The sequence below is a fragment of the Salvelinus sp. IW2-2015 genome, linkage group LG27 (genome assembly GCF_002910315.2).
Source record: "Salvelinus sp. IW2-2015 linkage group LG27, ASM291031v2, whole genome shotgun sequence".
Taxonomy (NCBI): Eukaryota; Metazoa; Chordata; class Actinopteri; order Salmoniformes; family Salmonidae; genus Salvelinus; species Salvelinus sp. IW2-2015.
In genome coordinates this window covers 8,861,270-8,887,282 of record NC_036867.1, presented here as the reverse complement: position 1 = coordinate 8,887,282, position 26,013 = coordinate 8,861,270, and the positions used below count along the sequence as shown (strand labels likewise).

Here is a 26,013-nt window from a genome sequence, read left to right as displayed (position 1 = left end):
ACCATGCCTCAGGACTACCTAGCCTGATGACTCCTTGCTGTCCCCAGTCCACCTGGTCGTGCTGCTGATTCAGTTTCAACTGTTCTGCCTGCGGCTATGGAACCCTGACCTGTTCACTGGATGTGCTATCTTGTCCTGGACCTGCTGTTTTCGACTCTCTCTCTCTCTCTAGCGCACCTGCTGTCTCGAACTCTGAATGCTCGACTATAAAAAGCCAATTGACATTTACTCCTGAGGTGCTGACCTGTTGCACCCTCTACAACCACTGTGATTATTATTATTTGACCGTGCTGGTCATCTATGAACGTTTGAACATCTTGGCCATGTACTGTTATAATCTACACCCGGCACAGCCAGAAGAGGACTGGCCACCCCTCAGAGCCTGGTTCCTCTCTAGGTTTCTTCCTAGGTTCCTGACTTTCCCTTTCTAGGGAGTTTTTCCTAGCCACCGTGCTTCTAAATCTGCATTGCTTGCTGTTTGGGATTTTAGGCTGGGTTTCTGTACAGCACTTTGTGGCATCAGCTGATGTAAAAAGGGTTTTATAAATAAAATTGATTGATTAGTTAATGTGCCCATAGAAATCGGAATGCACCATAGCACTGCAAACAACTGAGCTAGTTCCATGGAATAGCTCAGCAGCTCACAATTGGGCTTTACTGTGGTATATATTCACTGTTACTGTGAAACCTTAATCCCAGACAGATCTGTTTTAGTACAGATCCATTTATCGCTGGACACGCCATACAGGTGTGTGTGTGTGTGCATTCACTATACAAGCTACACGAGCTGTAGGGTGGACCTTGAATACTTGGCCAGTTTAGGGTAATGAGATTTATGCTGCCGAGTAGGGGTGGAGGCAGTGGCAAGTCAAATTCAAGGACTTAAGTACTTTTACAAGCAGTAATAATTATTTTAAAGGACCATCAATTTGTAATAGTTCATATTATGCAATTGCTTCTAGTCGCCACCAGGTGCCAGTATATCACCACAAACTCATGAAAAGAAATTAACTTAGTATTTTTTTTATTTCACCTTTATTTAACCAGGTAAGCTAGTTGAGAACAAGTTCTCATTTACAACTGCGACCTGGCCAAGTTCTTACAAGTTCTACTCAATAATATGCTGTTTCACTACTTATTTACTACATACACGAGTGGTAAGTCAGTACTGATGATTTTGTAATTTGAGTTGTGAGTTTTTGGGACATGTTTTTATTAGGCATTCTACTTCTTAATAGCTACGAAAAAGCATCTCGCTTCCGACTGGCAGCTAGTGTCGCCGGTCAGGAGAAGGGCGCTGGGCTGTGTGAGGAAAACGGCACGTGAGCGGGCAGGAGCACGGCTGCCGCTTGCCCCGTGAATGAGGCGAATGGCAAAGAAGTTAACAAAATTATAAAATGCAACATATAAAGTGTTGGTCCAATGTTTCAGCATCTCAGAGAGAGAGAGAGAGAATGTGTTCTGGGGGGGGGGGGGGGGGGGGATCTGCCACTCAGCTCAATTACAACATTCTCAGGTAGGGAAGGAGGTTTGATGCTAGGCTAACAGAGACTGCTATAGTACTTGAGAAAGCAGGAGAAAACAGTGAAGCTAATTTGAGAGGGCAGCACCATATAGAGTGAGAGAGAGGGGCTTCCTTTTACCAGTGGTAGAACTTGAAGCGGGGTCTCCAGTTGGGGGTGCAGAGCAGGGTCTGGAGGGCACAGGCCAGGTTGACAAACAGGTAGCACATCAAAAAGAACCTGACAGGGAGAGAGATATACAATGACGGAGAGGTGAGATTACACACGACTACCATTTGTCAGTAAACCTCCAGAGACCAGTTCTGCAACACTACATTTAGGCTACAGTAGATGGGAAAGCAAGTGTGAGAGGGAGGGATGGAAGAAAGAAGGGAAAGAAAGAGAGAAAGGGAGAGAGGTAGATGGAAAAAAAAAGTTGTGAGGAAGGGGCGGAGAAAGTCAGACAGACAGGTGGAGAGGGGTGTGAGACCAGGAGAGAAGAGGGAGGAGATGGAGATGATAGTAAATGGGGGTACTCACATGGAGAGGATGGGGGCGACAGCGTCCAGAGAGGCAATGAGGATGCCGATCTCACAGATCCCACCAGTCAACAGCAGGGCCCAGGTGGGCTCTCCATTAGCTTTGCCATGACCAAACACCTGGGACACAGGGAAATGCCAGAGAGTTAGTGTGTGTGTTGCTGTGTGTGTCTACAGTGTGTGTGTGTGTGTGTGTGTCGCTGTGTGTGTGTGTACAGTGTGTGTGTGTGTTCTGACCTGTAGGAATGGCACGATGCCGTCTCTTGCGATGGCCTGCAGCAGCCGGGGGGCTCCAGTGAGACTCTGCAGACCCGCTCCACAGCAGGAGAAGAACGAGCCAATCACAATCACCCAGGGGGAAGGCCAAGCAAGGATGCCAATCACCAGGTTCCCTTTGACCGAGTCCCCAAACCTAGGACAGACAGACAGACAGACACACACACAGACAGACCGATGTATTCATTAGAAAAGTACTCAGACAATACACACGGAGACATGCATACCTACGCTGATGAAAGTAGAAAAATACCTTGCCAGCTGGACACAAACCCTTTGACCATTGTGTGCCCAGTGTAATTAACTTGAACTCTTAACCTGACAACAAGGGGCTACTATGTGTCACAGACAAATAGCTTTTTTAAGGGGAAACTGTGATGTTTTCAAACCAATTTTTCTATGTCCAAAACACTTATTTGGGCTCTTATCTCTTAACGAGGAGACACCTTAACCCATGGTCTGTTCCTACTTAAGAAAAACAGGAGTTTTTAAGGTAACTACAATAATTCAATCAAAGATTGAATGTCCAGATGAGGCTCAAGAAATAAACAAGACATTTGTCCTGCTTTCATACCAAGTGCGAAAAGTGAAACAGCACTTACTTGTCTCTGAGCACCACTCCCTCGATGCAGGCGCCAAACAGTATTACAGAGGAAATGTCTGGGTGACGCAATTAAGGAAATTGGCCTCCAGAGGACAAGAGGTGAAAAATAAACAAGGGTCACATTCATTTGAGCACCAAATGGATTAGAGTATAGCAGGGAGAGACTACCTGGACTTGTCCAATAAGGAATTCTCAATTGTGATTACCATTGCAAAATGTTTTGCTACGTTTTCCTATGGAGTGCCCAAATGAACACAACTTAGCTTTACAGTTTACATATAACAACACAATGACTTGTCATGTTTTATAATAATTTGGTAGGTGCTTAAATGTGTCCTATTAGACACGTGTATGGTTGGGCTGTTGTTGCTGTCATTAACGATACAGATGAAGGTGGTGGTGGCGATGGCCATGATGGTTCCTATGGGGATGGACTTCTGGGCGTCCCTCAGATCACCAGACCTGTTGGATCCAGCCATGATTCCTGTGAAGAGGGGAAAGCAAGTATTATAACATTATCAAGTAAGAGCTGTGCTGCTGCTTGTACTTTGGTGGGTCTAGGTCGGGTTACTGTCTACCATCAACACAGCAACAACAGTTCATGTAAAAATAAAAAATAAAGTTATAAAAGTTATAAATAGCTTACTTACTACTTATTAATGAAAGTTCTTCTAAAGTGTTAACCGAATAACCAATTGAACCAAGTGAACGTGCCTTGGTCTTAATCCCTTTCCCAAAGAGCACCTTCTATCTACAAAGATCCACTATTGTGTACCCTAGCAACGCTTCCCGGACAAGTGGATGTCCATGTGAACGTACCAGTGACGGAGGGGAAGTAGATCCCCACCAGCAGGGTGAAGAAGGTGGTGATGTCGTTGGCCACGTATGGCATGTAGATGTCCTGGGATGTGTCTGCAGCCGGCTCCGATGCCTGGTGCTTATTCTCTACCAGCATGCCATTAGGACCGTAGTCCCCCCAGATGTTATCTATATGAGGGGGGAGCAGAAGGAGAGGGAGTGGAGCGGTGGTTAGGAGATAGGGAGAAAAGAGCGGTGGGAGAGGGATGGGGGAGATGGGGGGTGGTTAACAGAGCGAGAGGGAGGGAGGGAGAAGGAAGGAAGGGGAAAGAGAGAGAGGAAGGGAGAAAGATCACTAGTCACTATCCTGAAGGAAGAACACAGAGTTCATATGGAACTCATCAATCACCTGTCAGCACATGCCCAATTCCATAACTTCGGGAATTTGAGGACTTTGGAAGTGATGATGGGGGAGTGGACATCAATGTCAGAGATTTGGAATGTCCTGAACATCTTGGACGTTGTGGTAACCCAAAACTATGACCGTGTAAAGTCTTCTGGAGGCTGTGGTAGCCCTGCAGCTCAGCATAAATCTATGATGGATCTAGATGATACTGGGCTGACTGAATTGAAGACAGTCCCATCTATCATATAAAAAATATCCTGTCAGTAAATAAGCCAGGGAACACGTCGACAAGACTTTCTTCAAGCATCACTCTGTTGGATCTCAGGAATGGATCACGTTTCCTGTACATCTTCCTAATCTAATTTTCACAAGCGCTTCAAAGGCAATATAGTAAGTAGTCAGAGGAGCATATAGAGCATTATGCTTTACAAATAAACTAATGATCGTAATCCGGGTTTCCATTAGAATAGGGGTCGTAAGACAGAGGAAGCAGAGGCTTTACATTAAGGTATAGTTTACCGCACAATCAAAGTTTGTTGGGATAATTTAATCCCAAATCAGTTTTGTAGATCTCATTATATGCATTAGGGGAAATCTGCCGTAACAAAATGCCAATTCATGAATAGAACAGATAGCCACCGTCTAAAACAATCTTTGTAAAGGTAGCCCGTCACCTCTGATGACACCGCTGGTCAGGCCAGGGATGCCCTGGATCACAGTGACGTTGTTTAGGGTGAAGTACTCGTTGCAGGTGGCGTTGAGGTCTGGAGAGTCACAGAACAGGGACCACAGCTTGGTGGTGACCGTCACGTTGTCCACCTCCATCGTCTTCAAGCACTGGTCGAAGTTGTGGTTCTGCAGCGTGCGGTTCCCCAACAGGCAAATGCTGGGAGGAGGACATAGAACGAAACATTGAAATATTACATTTGACAAACAAAAAAAACAGAGACCTTTGACGTTCTGAGGAGACTTATGATCCGAGGTAAGAGTCATGTGTGTGATCTCTTCTAGATGTTTCTGGTTGTATTTTTATACAAGGCTGAGTTTAGACTCACGGGAATTCTGGCGGTTCGAAGGCGGTCTTGATGACTCCGGCGTAGATGGCCAGAATGGAGAGAATGACACAGGCCAGGAAGACCAAGGCCAGCTTGTTGACGTACTTGACACCCACGAACACCACCAGGGACATCAGGGTGAGGCAGCAGGTGCCGTACACCCGCATGTTGTTGAGCAGTGCCTCCGCCTCATCCTCCTTCTTCTCTGCCTTGAAGATGGCCGCGCTAGGCACAATGTAGGTCTGGGAAGAGAAGGGAGACGGGGTGTCAACAGGGAAGTTCAGTTCAGTAAAGGTACAGCATTTTTGCACGTTCAAAAACCAGCCTTATCTTGCAGTGTTGTTATCGGTTCAGAGCAGGTGGTCACAAAAATGATGGTATCTTTGCAAAGGATACTCACCAGTAGAATCTCTATAGTACCGAGGATGTACATGGAGCCAGCGAAAGTGGTCCCCAGGTAGAAGCAGAGCCCCACGGCCCCGCCGAACTCTGGCCCCAAGGACCTGGAGATCATGTAGTAGGAGCCTCCAGCTACAGACCAACAACGGGGGACAGAGTCAGTCACAACCACAGCCTTTGGGGAACTCACTTTAGGGTGTAGTGTAGTGGTATAGTAGTGGTATTGTTCCCTCTGGTGCTGGAACCCAACTCGCTAATCGATTTAATCTTCATTTGAAGTTGAAATTCAATGTAATGTCTTGAGGTGAAGAGAATTATAGGGCAGCTCAATTGTATTTTGAAAAAGTAGAAATGTACCATTATCCATGTTGGAAACCTACCTGGAACCACACCATTCGTAGCAATGGCACTCATTGATATGGCGGTCAGCATTGTCTGCAAAGAGGGGAAAGAATCTCAAAATATTAGATTAGGTTCAGCAGAAGCAGTATTTTTGAATCTAAACCTCATGGAATCTACAGAAAAAGAATCAAAAAGGGGAGCTTATCCTATATTTAGTGGCTAAACGACTCAGCTATGGCTTATAAATCTTTGGGAACACAATCGTGGGCGGCTGGGTAATTGATATGAACCCCGTTTTCGTGAAAATGGTCTGTTTTGGGAGTGTTTCATGGGTTTCAAAGATATTTGTATCTGACTGGTTGGTGGTTACATAACACTCCTCCTGCCCTTGAGCTGACACGGGTGGCAATGATTGACCAAAATAAATCCCTGTCCCCTGCTTCCTGATTTTCTTTCAGGCCATGTGCTGAACTGGAGAAAAGCCAATTAGCTGGCAATTTACCCCCTAAAGACAGCTTATCCATTTGAATGGAAGCAGCATTCAACAGAAGACTACATTGGTGTCTGTTGTGTGGAATGAGTGAAATGGAAAGTGCTGTCCAGTGTCTATGTCTAGCCAGGTGGAAGTGAACAGGATGAATGTGTGTATCTATGAAGACACAAATGACACACTCAGGAAAAAAGGTGCCATCTAGAACCTAAAAAGGGGTCTTCGGCTGTCCCCATAGGAGAACCCTTTGAAGAACCCTTTTTGGATCCAGGTAGAACCCTTTTGGTTTCAGATAGAACCCTTTCCACAACAACCTTAAAGTAAATGAAGGTTCTTTATGCATTTCTGATTGCATCGAATAGGTGAGCGTTGTACACTGGCTCATGTCTCCTGCACAAGTAGGCTATTCTTTCAATTCTTTACTGACATACCTTGCATTTAGCCATGTAGAAAGTTAGAAACCGTTTCTTCATTCATATTCCTACTAGAGGACAGAAAGCATTTATTCGTAGTTGTGTGAACTCATCTTCCACATGTCCAAAACAATATTGGTTCACACCCCTGCTAAACTGTATGCCAATCACAATTAAAGCCTACTATTACTTTAGTGATCATGTCGACACATTTTGACGAGCAGTGGCTCTTGGATGACAGAGACAGCAACAGCAACAGATTCACACACACACACACACACACACACACACACACACACACACACACACACACACTAAAGCTGCTCAATCCATTACAGTCATTAGGTAACACACTGGGAGTCGCGTGGCTTCTATTGTTCATAGCTCTTAAGCCGATGGGCGAGGAGGAGAGTACTTCCGTCCGATAGCGCAAAGACAGGAAGGGCACAATCTCGAGCCTAGCCTTAAGCCTTTCTCTCTCCCGCCGCACCAAAGGTTTGAGGAACCATTGTCTGAGGGGGCTGGGTTAATAAATATAGCCAGGCCCCTGTGTGTCAGAGAGGCTTGTGGCGAGACAAGACAGAGAGGATTAGATATCAAGCTGCCAGGTGTCATCAGTAGCGGGAGCTCTACGTCCCTCTAAGTCGAGATTCACGGCTAAATATAGGGGGATCAGTGACCAGGACTGACTAAATCACTCACTCCCCCTCAATCTTTCTCCCGCTCTCTTTCTCACACTGCCTCCCTTTCAATCTTATTCTCACACTAACACAACACCACCAATTCAAAATGGGTTGGTAATTTAGCAGATTCTGATGGCATTGTCTGCACAGTTTATAATATACATACTGTTAGTATTCACATCAATGACCACAGCCTTCAAAAATGTTGTACAAAGGGAGGTTTTGAAATAAATAAATTACCCCCATACATAAAATGTATCCACACATGACTAGGTCGCTTTGGATAAATAAGAATATTAATATATTACTTACACAGGAACAGGTCATAACCACAATGGCCAGGGACTCCATGATGCCAGCTGTGCCCACGATCCAGGTGAGGCGCAGGAACAGGATGACCCCCAGGATGTTCTGCAGACAGGGCAGGTACACCCCGATTAATGTGCCCAACGCAGGACTCTGAGAAGGGAGGGGGCAGGGTGACGACAGGTAAAGGAGGTCAGTTTCACGATATCAATCATATTCACCTACTGTAGTATTTATAATGGATTACATTTAAGATATTGCTTTCTATTATCTGTCATGACAATTTGATATGGGGGAAATCCCATCCACCATCATAGTGTACCACGCAACTATAAATATTACTCAAACCCACTATTAGGACAAAATGCCCAAGTGAAAAGCATCGGAAAATGCATTTTTCTTTAACCATTAAATATTATTGTCTGGTCTGGTGCCATATGACGCATTGCCTTGGCCAGGAGCTTAATAACACATTTGTAAGATACATTGAATTAAATCCTTGTTTCCCGCAATTGAAATCAAACACCCCACCAATTAGTGTTTTTTGATAAATACATGCATTCAAGGTCAAAAATATACCAAGGAGTCATGGAGATACAGTACAAGCATTGTTGCTGGAGGAAAATGTCCCATTCTCAGAGTATAATCAATATCTTGACCTTATCACCTCCTGGAAAATGTACAGCGAAGCAAACAGTTCTACCCTGCACTGTGATTAAACTTTCCAGAACTTTCATCACAGGTATCGCCCTCACAGATCCATTCAAGAAATTGGATCGCAACAGCTCAAAAAAGGAGGGGATACCGCGATTGTTAAAAGAAACGGAAATGGACCTGAATGTAGAGTACCGTCCCCTATTTCTTCAAAGTTGTAGCTACCTTTTCGACCATCTCTCAACCTATAACTAAAGGAAAGTCCCACTATCCTGTTCTGAGAGTGGAGGACTGGACAGGCCAGGGGTGTTATTCTCACTCCATCCTTGGCACTCTAGCACCAATCAGAAATGCCTATCCGCATCTGGTCTCCATGCAGAACATGTGATGGGGCAATTGGCATGGGACAGAGGCTGTGGTTACTGTGGAATTGCAGCACCACTTGGAAAACAGTGTGGGTATTTTCTTTAGATTTTTAGCAACAAACTGGCTTGGAAGAACAACTTAATAAAAGGTTCCTCCAGGCTGAAACCGTGAGAGAAGAAGTATAAAGGGCTGGGTTGTGTCAGACCCGTGGAAGAGAATGAGGTTTGTTCATAAACATCGTTATTTTTTTTACTCGTAAATTTATGATACAGTGCATTCGGAAAGTATTCAGACCCCTTGACTTTTTCCACATTTTGTTACATTACAACCTTATTCTAAAACGTACTAAATAAATGTTGTCCTCATCAATCTACAAACAATACCCCATAATGACGAAGTGAACAGGTTTTTAGATATGTTTGCAAATGTATAAAAAAACAAAGAACTTATTTCCATAAGTATTCAGACACTTTGCTATGAGACTCAAAATTGAGCTCAGGTGCATCCTGTTTCCATTGATCATCCTTGAGATGTTTCTACAACTTGATTGGAGCCCACCTGTGGTAAATTCAATTGACAGGACATGATTTGGAAAGGCACACACCTGTCTATATAAGGTCCCACAGTTGACAGAGAATGTCAGAGCAAAAACCAAGCCATTAGGTTGAAAGAATTGTCCGTAGAGCTCTGAGACACGACTGTGTCGAAGCACAAATCTAGGGAAGGGTACCAAAAAATGTCTGCAGCATTGAAGGTCCACAAGAACACAGTGGCCTCCACCATTCTTAAATTTGGAACTACCAAGACTATTCCTAGAGCTGGCCGCCTGGCCAAACTGAGGAATTGGGGAGAAGGGCCTTGGTCATGGAGGGGACCAATAACCCGAATGTCACTCAGAGCTCCAGAGTTCCTCTGTGGAGATGGGAAAACCTTCCAGAAGGACAAACATCTCTGCAGCACTCCACCAATCAGGCCTTTATGGTAGAGTGGCCAGACGGAAGCCAATCCTCAGTAAAAAAGGCACATGACAGCCCGCTTGGAGTTTGCCAAAAGGCACCTAAACGACTCTCAGACAATGAGAAACAAGATTATCTGGTCTGATGAAACCAAGATTGAACTCTTTGGACTGAATGCCAAGCGTCACGTCTGGACTAAACATGGCACCATTCAGCGGCAGGTACTGGGAGACTAGTCAGGATCGAGGGAAAGATGAACCGAGCAAAGTACAGAGTGCTCTTTGATGAAAACCTGCTCCAGAGCGCTCAGGATCTCAGACTGGGGCGAAGGTTCACCTTCCAACAGAACCACAACCATAAGCACACAGCCTAGATAACACAGGAGTGGCTTCGGGACAAGTTTCTGAATGTCCTTGAGTGGCCCAGCCAGAGCCCAAACTTGAACCCGATCAAACATCTATGGAGAGACCGGAAAATAGCTGTGCAGCGACGCTCCCCATCCAACCTGACAGAGCTGGAGAGGATCTGCAGAGAAGAACGGGAGAAACTCTCCAAATACAGGTGTGCCAAGCTTGTAGCGTCATACCCAAGAAGACTCAAGGATGTAATCGCTGCCAAAGGTGCTTCAACAAAGTACAGAGTAAAGGCTCTGAATACTTATGTAAATGTGATATTTCCGTTTTTATTTTATACATTTACAAAGAAATCTAAAAACCCGTTTTTGATTTGTCATTATGCGGCATTGTGTGTAGATTGATGGGGGAAAAACTATTTAATCAATTTTAGAATAAGGCTGTAACGTAACAAAATGTGTAAAAAGTCAAGGGGTCTGAATACTTTCTGAATGCACTGTAAATAACCATTGATTCTTGAAGAAAATAACTTCGAAGCTTCATGAGCTTAGTTCAACTGTCACACCCCATCAAAACCAAAAATAAAAGCATTTGTTTGCAAACAATGTCATTTTAAACAAAACACTGTGTAGCTGAAAACATGGTTAAACCTATAATGTTTATATCATGGATGGTCAGTCCATGACTTTGAGAGTGGTTATATTTCTCCAGCCCCATCCCTCAGCTGTTTAGCAAATCAGTGGCGGGGTGTCCGCTTTGTTATTGTTCAAACTGTAGATTGCCCCTTTAAAGGACAACACAACAGAACACCAGATAAATTCAGCCCAGTAGAAAAAGAGGTTGCATGAATGATTATCAACCATGCTTTTCACCCCATGGGACCACATGCCCCTTGGGTCTCCCGAGATGTGCAGCGGTCTAAGGCACTGCATCTCAGTGCGAGAGGCGTCATTACAGACCCTGGTTCAATTCCAGGCTGTATCACAACAGGCCGTGATTGGGAGTTCCATAGGGCGGCGCACAATTGGCCCAGTGTCGTCCGGTTTAGAGTTTGGCCGGGGTAGGCGGTCATTGTAAATAAGAATTTGTTCTGAACTGACTTGCCTAGTTAAATAAAGGTAAAAAAATCTAACTATTTCAGGAGGGGGTGCTCTGCAAAGCCTATTGCACAACACCCAGACCTAGGATGCGTCCGAAATGAAAGCTTATCTCATATAGCGCACTATGTGACCAGAGCTCTGGTTAAAATTAGTGCACTATACAAAGAACTAGGGCTCCACTTCGGATTCTGACATGCATTCAATTCTTGCTGTTTTGACCACATTTCCTGAAGAAAACAACCGTCTGTGAGAAATATGACAAGAATGTGTTTTTGATGTCGTTGTGGTGGCCAGAGTCGTTTGATTTCTTTATGGGAGGGTGTGGTGGTGGCTTTCTTGGAGCATAACAAGTATTTATTTATTTAACATTTTGCAGTGTCAAAACAAATTATTATACATACACACACATATATATATACATACACACACACACACACACACACATATATGGAAGTTTACATACACTTAGGTTGGAGTCATTAAAACTCGTTTTTCAACCACTACACAAATTTCTTGTTAACAAACTATAGTTTTGGCAAGTCGGTTACAACATGTACTTTGTGCATGACACAAGTAATTTTTCCAACAATTGTTTACAGACAGATTATTTCACTTATAATTCACTGTATCACAATTCCAGTGGGTCAGAAGTTTACATACACTAAGTTGACTTGGAAAATTCCAGAAAATTATGTCATGGCTTTAGAAGCTTCTGATTGGCTAATTGACATCATTTGAGTCTATTGGAGGTGTACCTGTGGATGTATTTCAAGGCATACCTTCAAACTCAAGTGCCTCTTTGCTTGACATCATGGGAAAATCAAAAGAAATCAGCCAAGAGCTCAGAAAAAAATTGTAGACCTCCACAAGTCTGGTTCATCCTTGGGAGCAATTTCCAAACGCCCGAAGGCACCACGTTCATCTGTACAAACAATAGTACGCAAGTATAAACACCATGGGACCGCGCAGCCGTCATACCGCTCAGGAAGGAGTAGTGTTCTGTCTCCTAGAGATGAACGTACTTTGGTGCGAAAAGTGCAAATCAATCCCAGAACAACAGCAAAGGACCATGTGAAAATGCTGGAGGAAACATTTACAAAGTATCTATATCCACAGTAAAACGAGTCCTATATCGACATAACCTGATAGGCCACTCAGCAAGGAAGAAGCCACTGCTCCAAAACCGCCATAAAAAAGCCAGACTACGGTTTGCAACTGCACATGGGGACAAAGAGTGTACTTTTTGGAGAAATGTCCTCTGGTCTGATGAAACAAAAATAGAACTGTTTGGCCATAATGACCATCGTTATGTTTAGAGGAAAAAGGGGGAGGCTTGCAAGCCGAAGAACACCATCCCAACCGTGAAGCACGGGGGTGGCAGCTTCATGTTGTGGGGGTGCTTTGCTGTAGGAGGGACTGGTGCACTTCACAAAATAGATGGCATCATGAGGAAGGAAAATTATGCGGATATATTGAAGCAACATCTCAAGACATCAGTCAGGAAGTTAAAGCTTGGTCGCAAATGGGTCTTCCAAATGGACAATGACCCCAAGCATACTTCCAAAGTTGTGGCAAAATGGCTTAACCCTAACCCTAACCCATTCTTAAAATAAAGTGGTGATCCTAACTGACCTAAGACAGGGAATTTTTACTAGGATTAAATGTCAGGAATTGTGAAAAACTGAGTGTAAATGTATTTGGCTAAGGTGTATGTAATCTTCTGACATTAACTGTGCATACACACACACAGTAACAATAAAAATGTCAACTACTATCCAATAATAATAACAATTAAATAATAATAAAACATACAGTACCAGTCAAAAGTTTGGACACCTACTCATTCAAGGGTTTTTCTATATTTTTACTATTTTCTACATTGTAGAATAATAGTGAAGACATCAAAACTATTAAATAACACATATGGAATCATGTAGTAACCAAAAAAAGTGTAAAATATTTTATATTTGAGATTCTTCAAAGTAGCCACCCTTTGGCCTTGATGACAGCTTCGGTAGTGACCTGGAATGCATTTCAATTAACAGGTGTGCCTTGTTAAAAGCTCATTTGTGGAATTTCTTTCCTTAATGCGTTTGAGCCAATCAGTTGTGTTGTGACAAGGATAGCGGTGGTATACAGAAGTTAGCCCTATTCGGTAAAAGACCAAGTCCATATCATGGCAAGAACAGCTCAAATAAGCAAAGAGAAACGACAGTCCACCATTACTTTAAGACATGAAGGTCAGTCAATGCAGAACATTGCAAGAACTTTGAACGTTTCTTCAAGTGCAGTCGCAAAAACCATCAAGCACTGATGAAACAGGCTCTCATGAGCACCGTCACAGGAATGGAAGACCCAGAGTTACCTCTGCTGCAGAGGATAAGTTCATTAGAGTTACCAGCGTCAGAAAATGCAGCCCAAATAAATGCTTCACAGAGTTCGAGTAACAGACACATCAACTGTTCAGAGGAGACTGGGTGAATCAGGACTTCATGGTCAAATTGCTGCAAAGAAACCACTACTAAAAGGACACCAATAATAAGAAGAGACTTGATTGGGACAAGAAACACAAGCAATGGACATTAGACTGGTGGAAATCTGTCCTTTGGTCTGATGAGTCCAAATTTGAGATTTTTGGTTCCAACAGCCGTGTCTTTGTGAGACGCAGAGTAGGTGAACGGACGATCTCCGCATGTGTGGTTTCCACCGTGAAGCATGGAGGAGGAAGTGTGATGGTGCTTTGCTGGTGACACTGTCAGTAATTTATTTAGAATTCAAGGCACACTTCACTAGCATGGCTACCACAACAGTCTGCAGCGATACGCCATCCCATCTGCTTTGCGCTTAGTGGGACTGTCATTTGTTTTTCAACAGGACAATGACCCAACACACCTCCAGGTGGTGTAAGGGCTATTTGACCAAGAAGGAGAGTGATGGAGTGCTGCATCAGATGACCTGGCCTCCACAATCACCCAACCTCAACCCAATTAAGATGGTTTGGGATGATTTGGACCGCAGAGTGAAGGAAAAGCAGCCAACAAGTGCTCAGCATATGTGGGAACTCAAGACTGTTGGAAAGGCATTACAGGTGAAGCTGGTTGAGAGAATGCCAAGAGTGTGGAAAGCTGTCATCAAGGCAAAGGGTGGCTCTTTGCAGAATAAAAATCTGAAATATATTTTGATTTGTTAACACTTTTTTGGTTAATACATGATTCCATGTGTGTTATTTCATAGTTTTTATGTATTCACTACTATTCTACAATGTAGAAAATAGTAAAAATACAGATAAAGTAGGTCTCCAAACTTTTGACTGGTACTGTACATTAACAGCATAAAAAAAAGTTGTACAACTACTAAGGCCTACAACTAATAAAAACAACTGCTACAACTACTAATACAACTAACAAAAACAACTAACAATACAACTAATGAAGACAACTGCTACAACTACTAATATAACTAATAAAATTAAGTGCCTATAATACATACATAAAGTATTCACACCCCTTGACTTATTTTACATTTTGTTGTGTTACAGCCTGAATTTTAAAATGATTACATTTAGATTATGTGTCCCTGATCTACACACAATGCCCATAATGTCAAAGCGGAATTCTTTTTGTAGATATTGTTTTTAATGAATACAAAATGAAAAGCTGAAATGTCTTGAGTCAATAAGTATTCAACCCCTTTTTTATGGCAAGTCTAAATAAGTTCAGGAGTAAAAACGTGCTTAACAAATTACATAATAAGTTGCATGGACTCATTCTATGTCAATAATAGTGTTTAATATGATTTGTGAATAACTACCTCATATCTGTACCCCACACATACAATTATCTTTAAGGTCCCTCAGTCGAGAAGTGAATTTCAAACACAGATTAAACCACAAAGACCATGGAGATTTTCCAATAACTTGCAAAGAAGGGCAATTATTGGAAAATGGGTAAAAAAAAATAAAAAAAGACATTGAATATCTCTGAGCATGGTGTAGTTATTAATTACACTTTGGATGGTGTATCAATAGACCCAGTTACTACAAAGATGCAGGCGTCCTTCCTAACTTGGTTGCCGGAGAGGAAGGAAACCGCTCAGGGATTTCAACAGTAGGCCAATGGTGACTTTAAAACAGTTAGAGTTAAATGGCTGTGACAGGAGAAAAATAATACATTTTTTAAAACAGATTCGGAATAAAGAACTTGTACACGAGACAGTGTGCTAAACAACTTTTTTTAGCACGGCTGTGCTGCGGTCATAGGTATGAGGCGGAGCCGAGTACCATAGATCAGCACAGCCATGGTAAGAACCTCGAGTGTACAGCCGTTGCAAAACCTCGAGTGTACAATTGGTTTTCTCCAATGGGTTACCAATTAAATAAAAAAAACTTTAATTTTAATAATTGTATTCATAGGTTACTATTTCATCCCTCAACAAAAATATAGGTCTTGCCCCGACACATCTATGGTTGCGAGCCAAGCCGGCAGGCCGTTCATTCTAGCGGTTAGGTTGCCAGAGACGCAACCCAGTCATTAAGTATTTTTATTCTATATCTATTTACACTGTTGTTGCTTACCAAGATGACATTCAATGTTCTTGAGTGGCATAGTTACAGTTTTGACTTAAATCTTTGGCAAGAATTGAAAATGGCTGTCTAGCAATGATCAACAATCAACTTGACAGTGCTTGAATCATTTTTGAAAGAATAATTGGCAAATATTATACAATCTAGGTGTACCCAAAAATACTCGTAATCACCGCCAAAGGTGCTTCTACAAAGTATTGACGCAGTGGTGTGAATAATTATGTAAATGAGAAATTTCTGTATTTCATTTTCAAGGAATGTGCAAAAATGTCTAAAAACTTGTTTTCACTTTGTCATTATGGGGTATGGGTCAGAAAAAAAATATTGGATCCATTTTGAATTCAGGCTGTAACACAACAAAATATGGAATAAGGAGTATGAATACTTTCTGAAGTCATAGTACATACATTTTTATTTACAAATATCTGCACATGTTTCTATTAGTTAAAAACACAGTTTGTTCTTAACATGTGAAAACGGGCTTTCTTAAATCACTGTGTGATTGTAATGCCCTGATTTCTGAAGTATTCCAGTTGGGCCTTTGTATCTGAAAGATCTTACTCTAACCTCATGACGTACCCTTGGAGTTTGTAATTGCTGCTGTTGTCGAAAGGAGTAGTGTGACTCTTGTAAAGTTAGGTGTTCGTTAATATATACAGGGAAATTTAAGTTGATACACTCAAAAATAAATTGGTACCAATGCAGTTGTGTTCTGTTTGGGAGTGACAGACAATTCAGTGATTCATATTTTGTGCAATGATGTCTTATAATGGTATTCAATAATTCATCTGCAAAGATTGTTATAAATGACATCTGATTCACAAAGTAAGGTCTTATTCGTGTTGTAATACATGTCACCATAGTCTAGGATAGATAGAAGAAGTTGGGTTAGTAAGTATAAAGGCAACACTGATCAATCACAGTGTAGACAAACAAAGTGGGAATGTTTGCATGTTCTTCGTGCTGCACACGTGCTGCACAATGAATGTTTGCTCTGGTCAAAGACCCTGTTCTGCAATCATTAATTCAGCAGTTTTTCAAAAAGGGTACAATAAAATCAGCAGAAAACACGCATGATGGGATACACTAACCAATTGAAGACATTTTATAGACTTGAAACCATAGGCTGTTCCATCTACAGTACCAACAGTCCAAACAAAGCTATTTCTTCCGCCACACTTCAGAACAGCCACAAAGTCCCCACGTTGAGAGGATTACATTTGCTTTGTCATTATCACCAATATCAGGCAGTAGGAGTCGGATGTGCACGGAAGTGGATTGTGTCACTAAGTGGATCTCAAAATTTAGAAATAGAATTTTAAAACGTTATTGTCCACACAATGTGGAGACGACAGGCTTACCTTGACTGGTTTCTTAGTCTTGGCAGACCCCTCATCGTCGTCTGCCTCCTCGTGCTCTTTCACCCCCTGGGTGAGGTTGGTGTAGTTAGCCAGCTTGTTGAGCAGAGAGGACACCATGGGGTTGCTGTCCATCTCTTCCTGTGAGCAAAAAAATACCATAACACAAAAAGTGTCATAACACCTCTTAGCATTCAAGCTCTCTGCATATGGGTCAAGGAAATAACTTGAGAACTGCAATGATGGGAGAAACGGTCAAGAGGAATTTAGAAACTGTAGAGAAATCAAAGGAGATTAGAAAAGCTTCGCTGGATCAAATTATAGTAGAGTAGTAGAAATAGATTTCACAGTCCATAATTCATGTTATTCATAGGATTCAATATAATGTATCACTACCATAGAGAGGTTAGAGCAGCCAAATGGCATTAGACAGTGGATAGAAATAACAGAGAAAGCCCCTTCCGCACAGTTTTTGTCCCACTCCATTTAGCATTGAATCCCTGACCAACAGACCTAAGTCAAAGCTTAGGTCAAAGGTCAAATGAAATACTACAGATAATTTTATATATTAATCAAGGCTGTTGGATGTTGACAGTTACCTCAAAGAGGGCCATGTTCTTCCCATCGTATAGATTCCCTTTGTCATTGTCTGTGTTGTTTATGAACGGACTGCTCTCCTTTGGCATGCCATCGCCTGTGGAAGCAGAAGAGACAGTTTTTTAGAAAACAAACCTCCATTAAAGTAAATGAAGTGGAAAAGATAATATTAAAATGACTGTTCGGCTGAGGTGTGTAAATGGATGACAAAGTAGGTTAACTGGCTGTTAACCAGAGATCAACCAGAAGACCTATGGTAAAAGCTCAAACCAACAAGGCCTGGTTTCCCAAAAGTTAAAATCGCTAGAATCTTTATAGGAGCATTTCTAAATCTCACAGCTGTTTCCCAAAACCATTGCTATTAACGTTACACTTGAAAACGACTCGTAATCTACCCGTGCCTCAGACCACTCGTAGAACAGCTAAGTGTGCCGTTAGATCATTTTTTACCCTCCCGTGTCACTTTCTACACAGAACATCTCCACTAAACATAGAATCATATGGTTTATCCGTCTCTCTGTGACCACAGATAACTTCAGAAGAATGTTGACTTAGAAATACAAAGTTGCCAATCTGTTTTCAATTGATAGAAACAAGCGACGTACAGTTTAAAAATTCTTCAAATGAAAACTGAGATGACTGCATTAAAATATAAACAGCAGGCTATAGGCCTATTTGAATCATATTGAAATATATTTCATGTTCAATCAATTGAGTTGAGTTCTATTTGCAGCCGCAGGTGATACCGTTGCTCTAGGAGCTGATCCATCATCAGTACTGTGAAATAAATCGAATGATAAAATAGACTTGAATAGAGAAAGCTGATCCGAAAGCAGCGTTCCCTATTTTTCGATCCTATCTATATCGACATGTTAAAATGACACACTTAGCGAACGTTCTCTCTGCGTGGCATTTTGGGAAACACATGTTAAATCTCTGGCCGCCGTAGGATAGAGCACATTGCTAAAAACACTCGTGCGCCTAAGTTCCATCGTTACCGGGAAACGGACCCAGTTTGTTTGGAAGACAAGAAAATGACTCCAACTTTCACTTCACTGAGTTTCAGCTCAGCCCCATAGATTTTCTTTACTGGGACATTGGGGGCCATGATGGTGATCGATGTCTGGTGGTAATGGTTCATTGATCCAGCTATTACAGCTTGTAATGGAGTTCTGGATGAACCACGAACACACACATATCCTCCTCATGGTTGAGATGGTTCAAAAACATGTAGTACGAGTACGTAATTAGAGTTCGCTAGAAGCAACAAATATTCATTGATTACATTGGGTCGAAGGCTAAAAATAGAGTTGGCTAATGCTTGAAAACCAGAAGAAAAGAGAACGTCAATAAAATTCTAAAACGATGACTGCTACAGAGGGCAGTGACAAGTGGAGATTATTCTTATTTAGCCACTCTATCATTTCCAATGGGCTCTGTTTAAGCATTAGCGTCAGTCTGGCTAGCCGATACCATCAACAGAGGAAAAACTACAGACCCAGACAGAGCGTGAAGACTAAACAAACAATGGGAATGAGTTATTTTGGTCTGTGTTACCAAAGCAGGCCTAACAACCGACTTTGTTACAACAATCAAAAGAAAATTAGAGATAATTGTAGCAAATTACGCAATCTTATTATTCTGTTTTGCTAAATAAAGTTCCCTCAAAAAGGGTTGATAAGATGTTTTAGGGCCTACTAAATCGCATTAAGCAATCACTAGACAATTTATTTGGCAATATAAGGCTCTACATTGTTCACCTTGCAACAATAAAATCGTCATCTTAAATATGCAGGCATAATTCATCCCATATATTTTATCTAATGCTACTTTAGCTAATGCTAGTTTTCAGAGGCTAATAGTATGACATTTCCTCTTGTGAGGAATTGTATATCAACACACAGCAGACTGGAATGTCAGAGTTGGCTGCTTTCATGTGTCTGGCCACAGCTTACGCTGCCATTCCGCCCACCTGAGGCCTAACAGCGTGTGGGGAGAACATTCTGGCACCAAACTGTGAGCCGAGCCGGCCCTTTAACCAGCATTCTGCAGAGCATTGGGCTAAGCAAATGTTTAGAGTAAGCGGAATAGCAGACCGCCTCTAAATGGGGGTTAAGATACCGTAGGTCTACGTATAGCGCTACCGAGACACCATTTGCGAGCGTCTCACGTTTCAACACACCCAATAGCCAGTGTCTCCTTTCCACACCCATTAGCCAGTGTCTCCTTTCCACACCCATTAGCCAGTGTCTCCTTTCCACACCCATTAGCCAGTGTCTCCCTTTCCACACCCATTAGCCAGTGTCTCCTTTCCACACCCATTAGCCAGTGTCTCCTTTCCACACCCATTAGCCAGTGTCTCCTTTCCACACCCAATAGCCAGTGTCTCCTTTCCACACCCAATAGCCAGTGTCTCCTTTCCACACCCAATAGCCAGTGTCTCCTTTCAACACCCAATAGCCAGTGTCTCCTTTCCACACCCATTTATGTGAGTATGTGAGTCAACCAAATTCGTTCATTCAGACCTGGTGAAGTGTGACCTGTGACTGCTGTGTGCTTTCATCTGTGTAACTTTTGCTGCTTGATCCAGCTGCTGGGAATAAGAAGCTTGCAGCCTAAGCCCTGTGGTAGTTGTAAAGAAAGTCAGAATGCCATTGTGTGATAGGGGCCTTTAAAGCAGAGTAGAGGGAAGATATTATGGCAAATAAATTGATCATGTGTGTGGGGAAGGATAACATAAATATAGGGAATGTGAGTAAATGTGTGGCGGCGTCCGAGGCAAGAGGAAGCGATTCTATGTCACACTCTTGCACTGACAGACGGTACACTCTACAGGCTTTAATGATGCTAAATCCCAATGTCATCAAATCCCCTTTGAACCGAGGGTTAATTCCTGTGTGCTGTGTCTAATATTAGTGTGGTACTTGTCTACTTGCAGCATGCCACGTGTGTAAGAGAACCACAGTGTAAGGATGTCAATGGAGGAGTGATCCAGCAAGAATCCTGGAAGTCAGGATTGCTTTTCAATGGGGGATTATAGCAACTATTTATGGCTCCAATAGCAGGTGGTCCTATGACCTATGGAAAGTTAAAGTAAAAATTACGTAAATTAACATTTTAGTAATTTAGCAGCCAATCTTATCCAGATTGACTTACAGTAGTGAGTGGATTTCGAACTAGTTCATACTTGTTCCCCAGTGGGAATTGAACCCTCAACTCTGGTGTTGCAAGCACCAATCTTTACCAACTGAGCGACACGGGATCATTTGCTTAGAGACAATTCAACATTTGTTATTCGTGTTCTGATGTCATAAACCAATACATATTAAAAGAACAACTTCAAAAGGTTCAGGTGAAGTTCATAAATCTAATCAACATAAAACACCTAACGCATTGTACCGATCCTCAGTTTCCCAGAGCTATAAACGTAGATTTTAAACAGTGTTGCTGGAGCCCTGAATGCTGATTGGCTGACAGCCGTGGTATATCAGACCGTATGCCACGTGTATGACAAAACATTTATTTTTACTGCTCTAATTACATTGATAACCAGTTTATAATAGCAATAAGGCACCACTGGTGTTTGTGGTGTATGGACAATATTCCCCGGCTAAGGGCTGTATCCAGACACTACGGGTTGCGTCGTGCGCAAGAACAGTCCTTAGCCGTGGTATATTGGCCATATATTGGCGTTCAATCCCAAAGACTCTGCAGAAAACCTGTATCATGTTCAATCATGAGACATCCCAGCAGACATCACAGCAGGTGATGAGATACAAAGTCCCACAGTGAGCATCAAAACATCCTCACCATGCCAAAGGAATTGACACTTATCCCTGACACTCACAGGATAGGTCTATGTGCCAACTAGCCTGTGCCCAGTCCCCAACAACCGGATGTTCCGGTTTTCATGGGAAATGGAAAGAGAACTTGTGATGCAACTTCCGCTTTTGGACAGTAACAAAGTGACACTCCGTCCTAAATCCTCCTTTAAATTGACTGGACTGGTAAAACAGCAGAAGAGAACCTCCCAACACTTTTTTTTCTTCTTCCCGTCAAGACCAATATGTAGGAATCTAAAAGTGTGTGTGGGGAGGAGGGGGGGAGTGAATGAGTCTGAGTGTGCAGCATGCGTGAGTGTGTAGGTGGGTGAGTGTTGGAGGGAGTGGGGAGGGACATCGAGGGAGCAGTTGGAAAAGTCCCAGGAGACACGGTCCAGTTTCATATAGGCTAGCCTACTAAGGCCAAGCTGGTGACCTAGTTTACGGACATGTGGGCACATCATCGCTGGCGTTGAACGTGCAAATTCATCCCTTCTCAAGATAGGCAGCTACTCCGGCCCAGACAATGGACTGGCCTACCTCTTCAAATCAGAGCACTAGCTGGAGAGAGCAATAGAGAGAAAGAACAGAGTGGGTGAGAAGGCCACGGAGAACACAAGAGGGAGATATATAGAGAGAGAGAGACATACACACAGAGGTCTGAAAGGGTGCGGTTCGGGAAAGAGTATACCATGTCCATTGATGGGGCTGGCGGTTGTTATTCTCCGCAGCGATGTTGCATGTCTCCCCATGTTGCGTAACTTCGGCTGGCTGCTCTAGAAGAATACCTGAATTCTCGTCATTCTTCTCCAAATCTGTGCACAACAAATGCTCGCACGCCATGTCCGGACCCAGTTCAGCTCACATAGAAGATATGGGACCCATGCGGTGCCATTTTCACTGTGTTCTCTTGGTCGGAGACTGCATAGTATGGATTGATGCATCTAGGTCATAGTATAAAGATCAAACTACCACAGAGCTTTGCCTGGCCATGCATTAAACAAGCTAACCAAGAAGTGGTCAGTTAAGTGGTTGAGTCTCTTCTGTATCGTAATGTAAGTGTCTAACATTGGGCCTACCCTTTGCAGCACTGTGTGTATATAGGGACTGAGAAAGACCCAACAGTTAGGCCTATCCCAGTCAAAACTCTTGTTATTGCAGCAGACATCTTACTGAGGCTGTGGATGAAGGCCTACAACAAATGTTCCATCGAAGCTCCCCCGGAACTGTCGCCCAGAAGAAATATCAGCCCGCGCAGAGAAGCACAAGATTTTCCCCGTTAGTTAACACTATCAATGTTTCCCTTTACTGTGGGAATTGTGATCGAATCAACGCAATAGTAGCCACTTTCATTGCAACATACCGAAACAAAATGAACTATGCAAAACTAACTATACAAGAGATTTTGTTGCAGGCAGAGCGCATCGGAGTAGGATTCTATTGCATTGACAGGCACGACTCAGAGCTGTGGTAGGTTTATATGCAAATAGACCATTGTATGGATCTGCCATTCACTTTGAACTGGACTGTATTTACAGCATCAGCGGTCGTGAGTAGATGCGCTTGTTTTGAGATCAAAGCGAGAGCTAGCGACCACATTTGTACATTTGTTCATATCCTTTGCTAGTTAGTTAGTTAGTTATTAGCCCAGTTATAGATCATGTGTAGTCAGCAATGGGGGAGTGATTGCTTCCTACAAGAGCACAAAACGTGTGCATTTATAGATATCTTTGGAAGGCGAGTCAGGTGAACAGCTTTTTTTTGTATTTTGAGACAGACTTGAATAAGCTAAGTAGCCAATATGCAGAGGGTAGCATAATTTGTCTGATTCTCTGTAATAATGGTATGGGAATAATGAAGTCAAAGATGAATTTATACAGCTCAATTGCAATCGTGAGACAGGATTAGCTGTTCAAATTCAATTTACAAGGTGTCAACACAGGCAGACATGCCAGAACTACCCATGCCATCCCAGTCCATCCAATCAGAGAAGTTGCATACCTTGCACTGCATGAATTTAGCCTCAATTATTGTTATCCAGGAATACAGCAGTAGCCGACATTCCCTTTAACTCCAGTTCTCACAACTTTCCTATTCCCAAATGTTTTGATCAGAGCGAGAGGCTGCACAACAGATTTCTGATACGAAGGTTGACAATATTATTGCCTTAAATTTAACCAGGTTTGTTATTGAGGACACATTCATCTTTTTTTACATTTTACATTTACATTTTAGTCATTTAGCAGACGCTCTTATCCAGAGCGACTTACAGTAGAGTGCATACATTTTATTACATTTTTTTTTTTTTTTTTTTTACATACTGAGACATACGATATCCCTACCGGCCAAACCCTCCCTACCGCCAAACCCTCCCTAACCCGGACGACGCTATGCCAATTGTGCGTCGCCCCACGGATCTCCCGGTTGCGGCCGGCTGCGACAGAGCCTGGGCGCGAACCCAGCCCAGCCTGGGCGTGAACCCAGAGACTCTGGTGGCGCAGCTAGCACTGCGATGCAGTGCCCTAGACCACTGCGCCACCCGGGAGTTTTTCAAAACAATGACCTGAGGGTCAGACAATGAAGGGGCAGGTTCGTCTATATTAATCGTCTATATTTCTTGGGTTGACTCATTCTTACATGTTGCTCACTAGTCTTGCTGTTGTGCCATTGGTGAAAGTTGTGTAAAACCTAACCAATGTGCTCCAATGAAGCATACAATGGCAACAAAGTCTACTGTAAACAGCACTAATGAACTGAGAAAGAGACCAGAATCAAGACTCCTTTAGTCAATTTATGAAGGAAAATGTGTATTTTACAAAGCAATGTCCCACAAAAATTTGGTTGAGTTGAAAAAGGTTGTGAGTAGCCAATGAGTTGCCAACAGGAAGTGAGACTCCATAGAGACTCCTCTACAGCACCATCTTGGCCTAAAATGTTTAATATTTCATTGCTAAGGTAAATGGTTGCAGACAGTCTTACTCAGTCCGGCTTTCAACTTACTCTTGAACGCTGTAATTGTAGAACACACATGGTGTAATTTTGAAATTGGGTAGTACATAATCAGTTTTCCTCTTGTCATGTCAGTCATTGCATACCTTAGAGAGCTATTTATAATTTGTCAGAAATGTCCAGATCAACTAGCTCATGTCAGCTAACGTTTTTTAGCTAGTTTTTTTTAGACCATACATTTTGTTGTAATGTTTGAGTCACTCAAATATCACATGAATACACATTAGGCATGGCAAAATGTATAGAATTGCAAGAAAATGTACTTTTAAAACTGCAATATTCTCTGCACCCCATGACAAAATGTGTAGAATTGCAGGAAATAAGCTTAAAACCTGTTCAATTTTCTCTCCGCCTACATGAGGGATGTGAACAGTGTCGTGAACAGTGCTTGTTCCCATAGAAATAGACACCCGAGGGGGCCTGAGTGCTAGAAGGGCGGCCTGAGTGCTAGAAGGGCGGCCTGAGTGAAAAAGTTTGGGAATCCCTGCTCTAATCAGGGAAAGATTTAGACCTGAGACACCAGGTGGGTGCACAAAAAAACAGCATTACTCCGGACCTCGTAAGGCAAGATTTGAATACCCATGCTATAAAGTCTACGTTCCAATATCCACAATTGCATGCCACTTAGAATGCAATACATGGCCAACACTGTGCATTACCTCATTCTATGTCCTATGTCTAGCTAGTATCAAAATTGGAACAGCAACCGACCCACAGCAAAAGAAAACTTCCAAGTCAGAAACCAGGAATATTGGTGAACATCCCTCGGCAAAACGAGTCGATATTTCTCCTTCCTTCAAACAGAGGGTAGGAAGACAAGGAAGGGAAACCGTGCACCTGTGCTGTGTGACTGAGCTTCAGGTAGCAGTGAACTAATAGGGAGGCCAAGTGTCTCCGTCTATATGGTAATAAATGGCCACACACACACACTATTTATAACCGCTAAGCTCCCCTCAGTGGAAGCTCTGTACAGTAAGCTTCCTAGCGCTCCCAATTTTAGTTTGCCTATGGTTCACGGTATGAGAGAGAGAGAGCGGGAGTCAGAAAGTATTCCCTTCAATCCCTTTACCTCGCCTTACACCAACTCAAGCCCAGTACAGACACCAAATGTCATCCCAGATAAATAAATCCACTTAAAATACCAAGTTTGGAAAAATGTATGCACTCACTACTATAAGTCACTCTGGATAAGAGCATCTGCTAAATGACTAAAATGTAAAACCTTCTACAAGAGAAATGCACACAAAACAAAACAGAAAGCCGACAACTACAGAAAACCTATAGAACACCATAGAACGCTCTGTCAATAGCCAATCAGTAGGTTAGTACAGCAGCCTTTGCAGCCCATGATAACTAGGTAGCAGCCTGCATCTAGGGGGGTAAGAAAGTCCAGCGTAGCGAGAT

The 26,013-nt window shown here is 42.6% G+C and overlaps 1 protein-coding gene across 10 annotated transcripts in view; it reads right to left on the bottom strand.

The window, feature by feature from the left end:
• Window positions 1-26,013, bottom strand: part of slc12a7b (solute carrier family 12 member 7b) — a 66,187-nt gene that overhangs the window by 16,711 nt on the left and 23,463 nt on the right. For all 10 annotated transcript variants that reach the window (XM_023972293.3, XM_023972294.2, XM_023972299.3 and 7 more), the window contains 13 exons: window positions 17,782-17,876; window positions 17,186-17,323; window positions 7,820-7,966; window positions 5,960-6,014; window positions 5,581-5,711; window positions 5,181-5,422; window positions 4,800-5,011; window positions 3,741-3,908; window positions 3,307-3,405; window positions 2,920-2,977; window positions 2,279-2,453; window positions 2,043-2,161; window positions 1,644-1,742 (listed from right to left, as the gene is read on the bottom strand). In XM_023972293.3, the coding sequence (XP_023828061.1) occupies window positions 1,644-1,742; window positions 2,043-2,161; window positions 2,279-2,453; window positions 2,920-2,977; window positions 3,307-3,405; window positions 3,741-3,908; window positions 4,800-5,011; window positions 5,181-5,422; window positions 5,581-5,711; window positions 5,960-6,014; window positions 7,820-7,966; window positions 17,186-17,323; window positions 17,782-17,876 (1,738 nt within the window). The remainder of the gene's footprint in view (window positions 1-1,643; window positions 1,743-2,042; window positions 2,162-2,278; window positions 2,454-2,919; window positions 2,978-3,306; window positions 3,406-3,740; window positions 3,909-4,799; window positions 5,012-5,180; window positions 5,423-5,580; window positions 5,712-5,959; window positions 6,015-7,819; window positions 7,967-17,185; window positions 17,324-17,781; window positions 17,877-26,013) is intronic.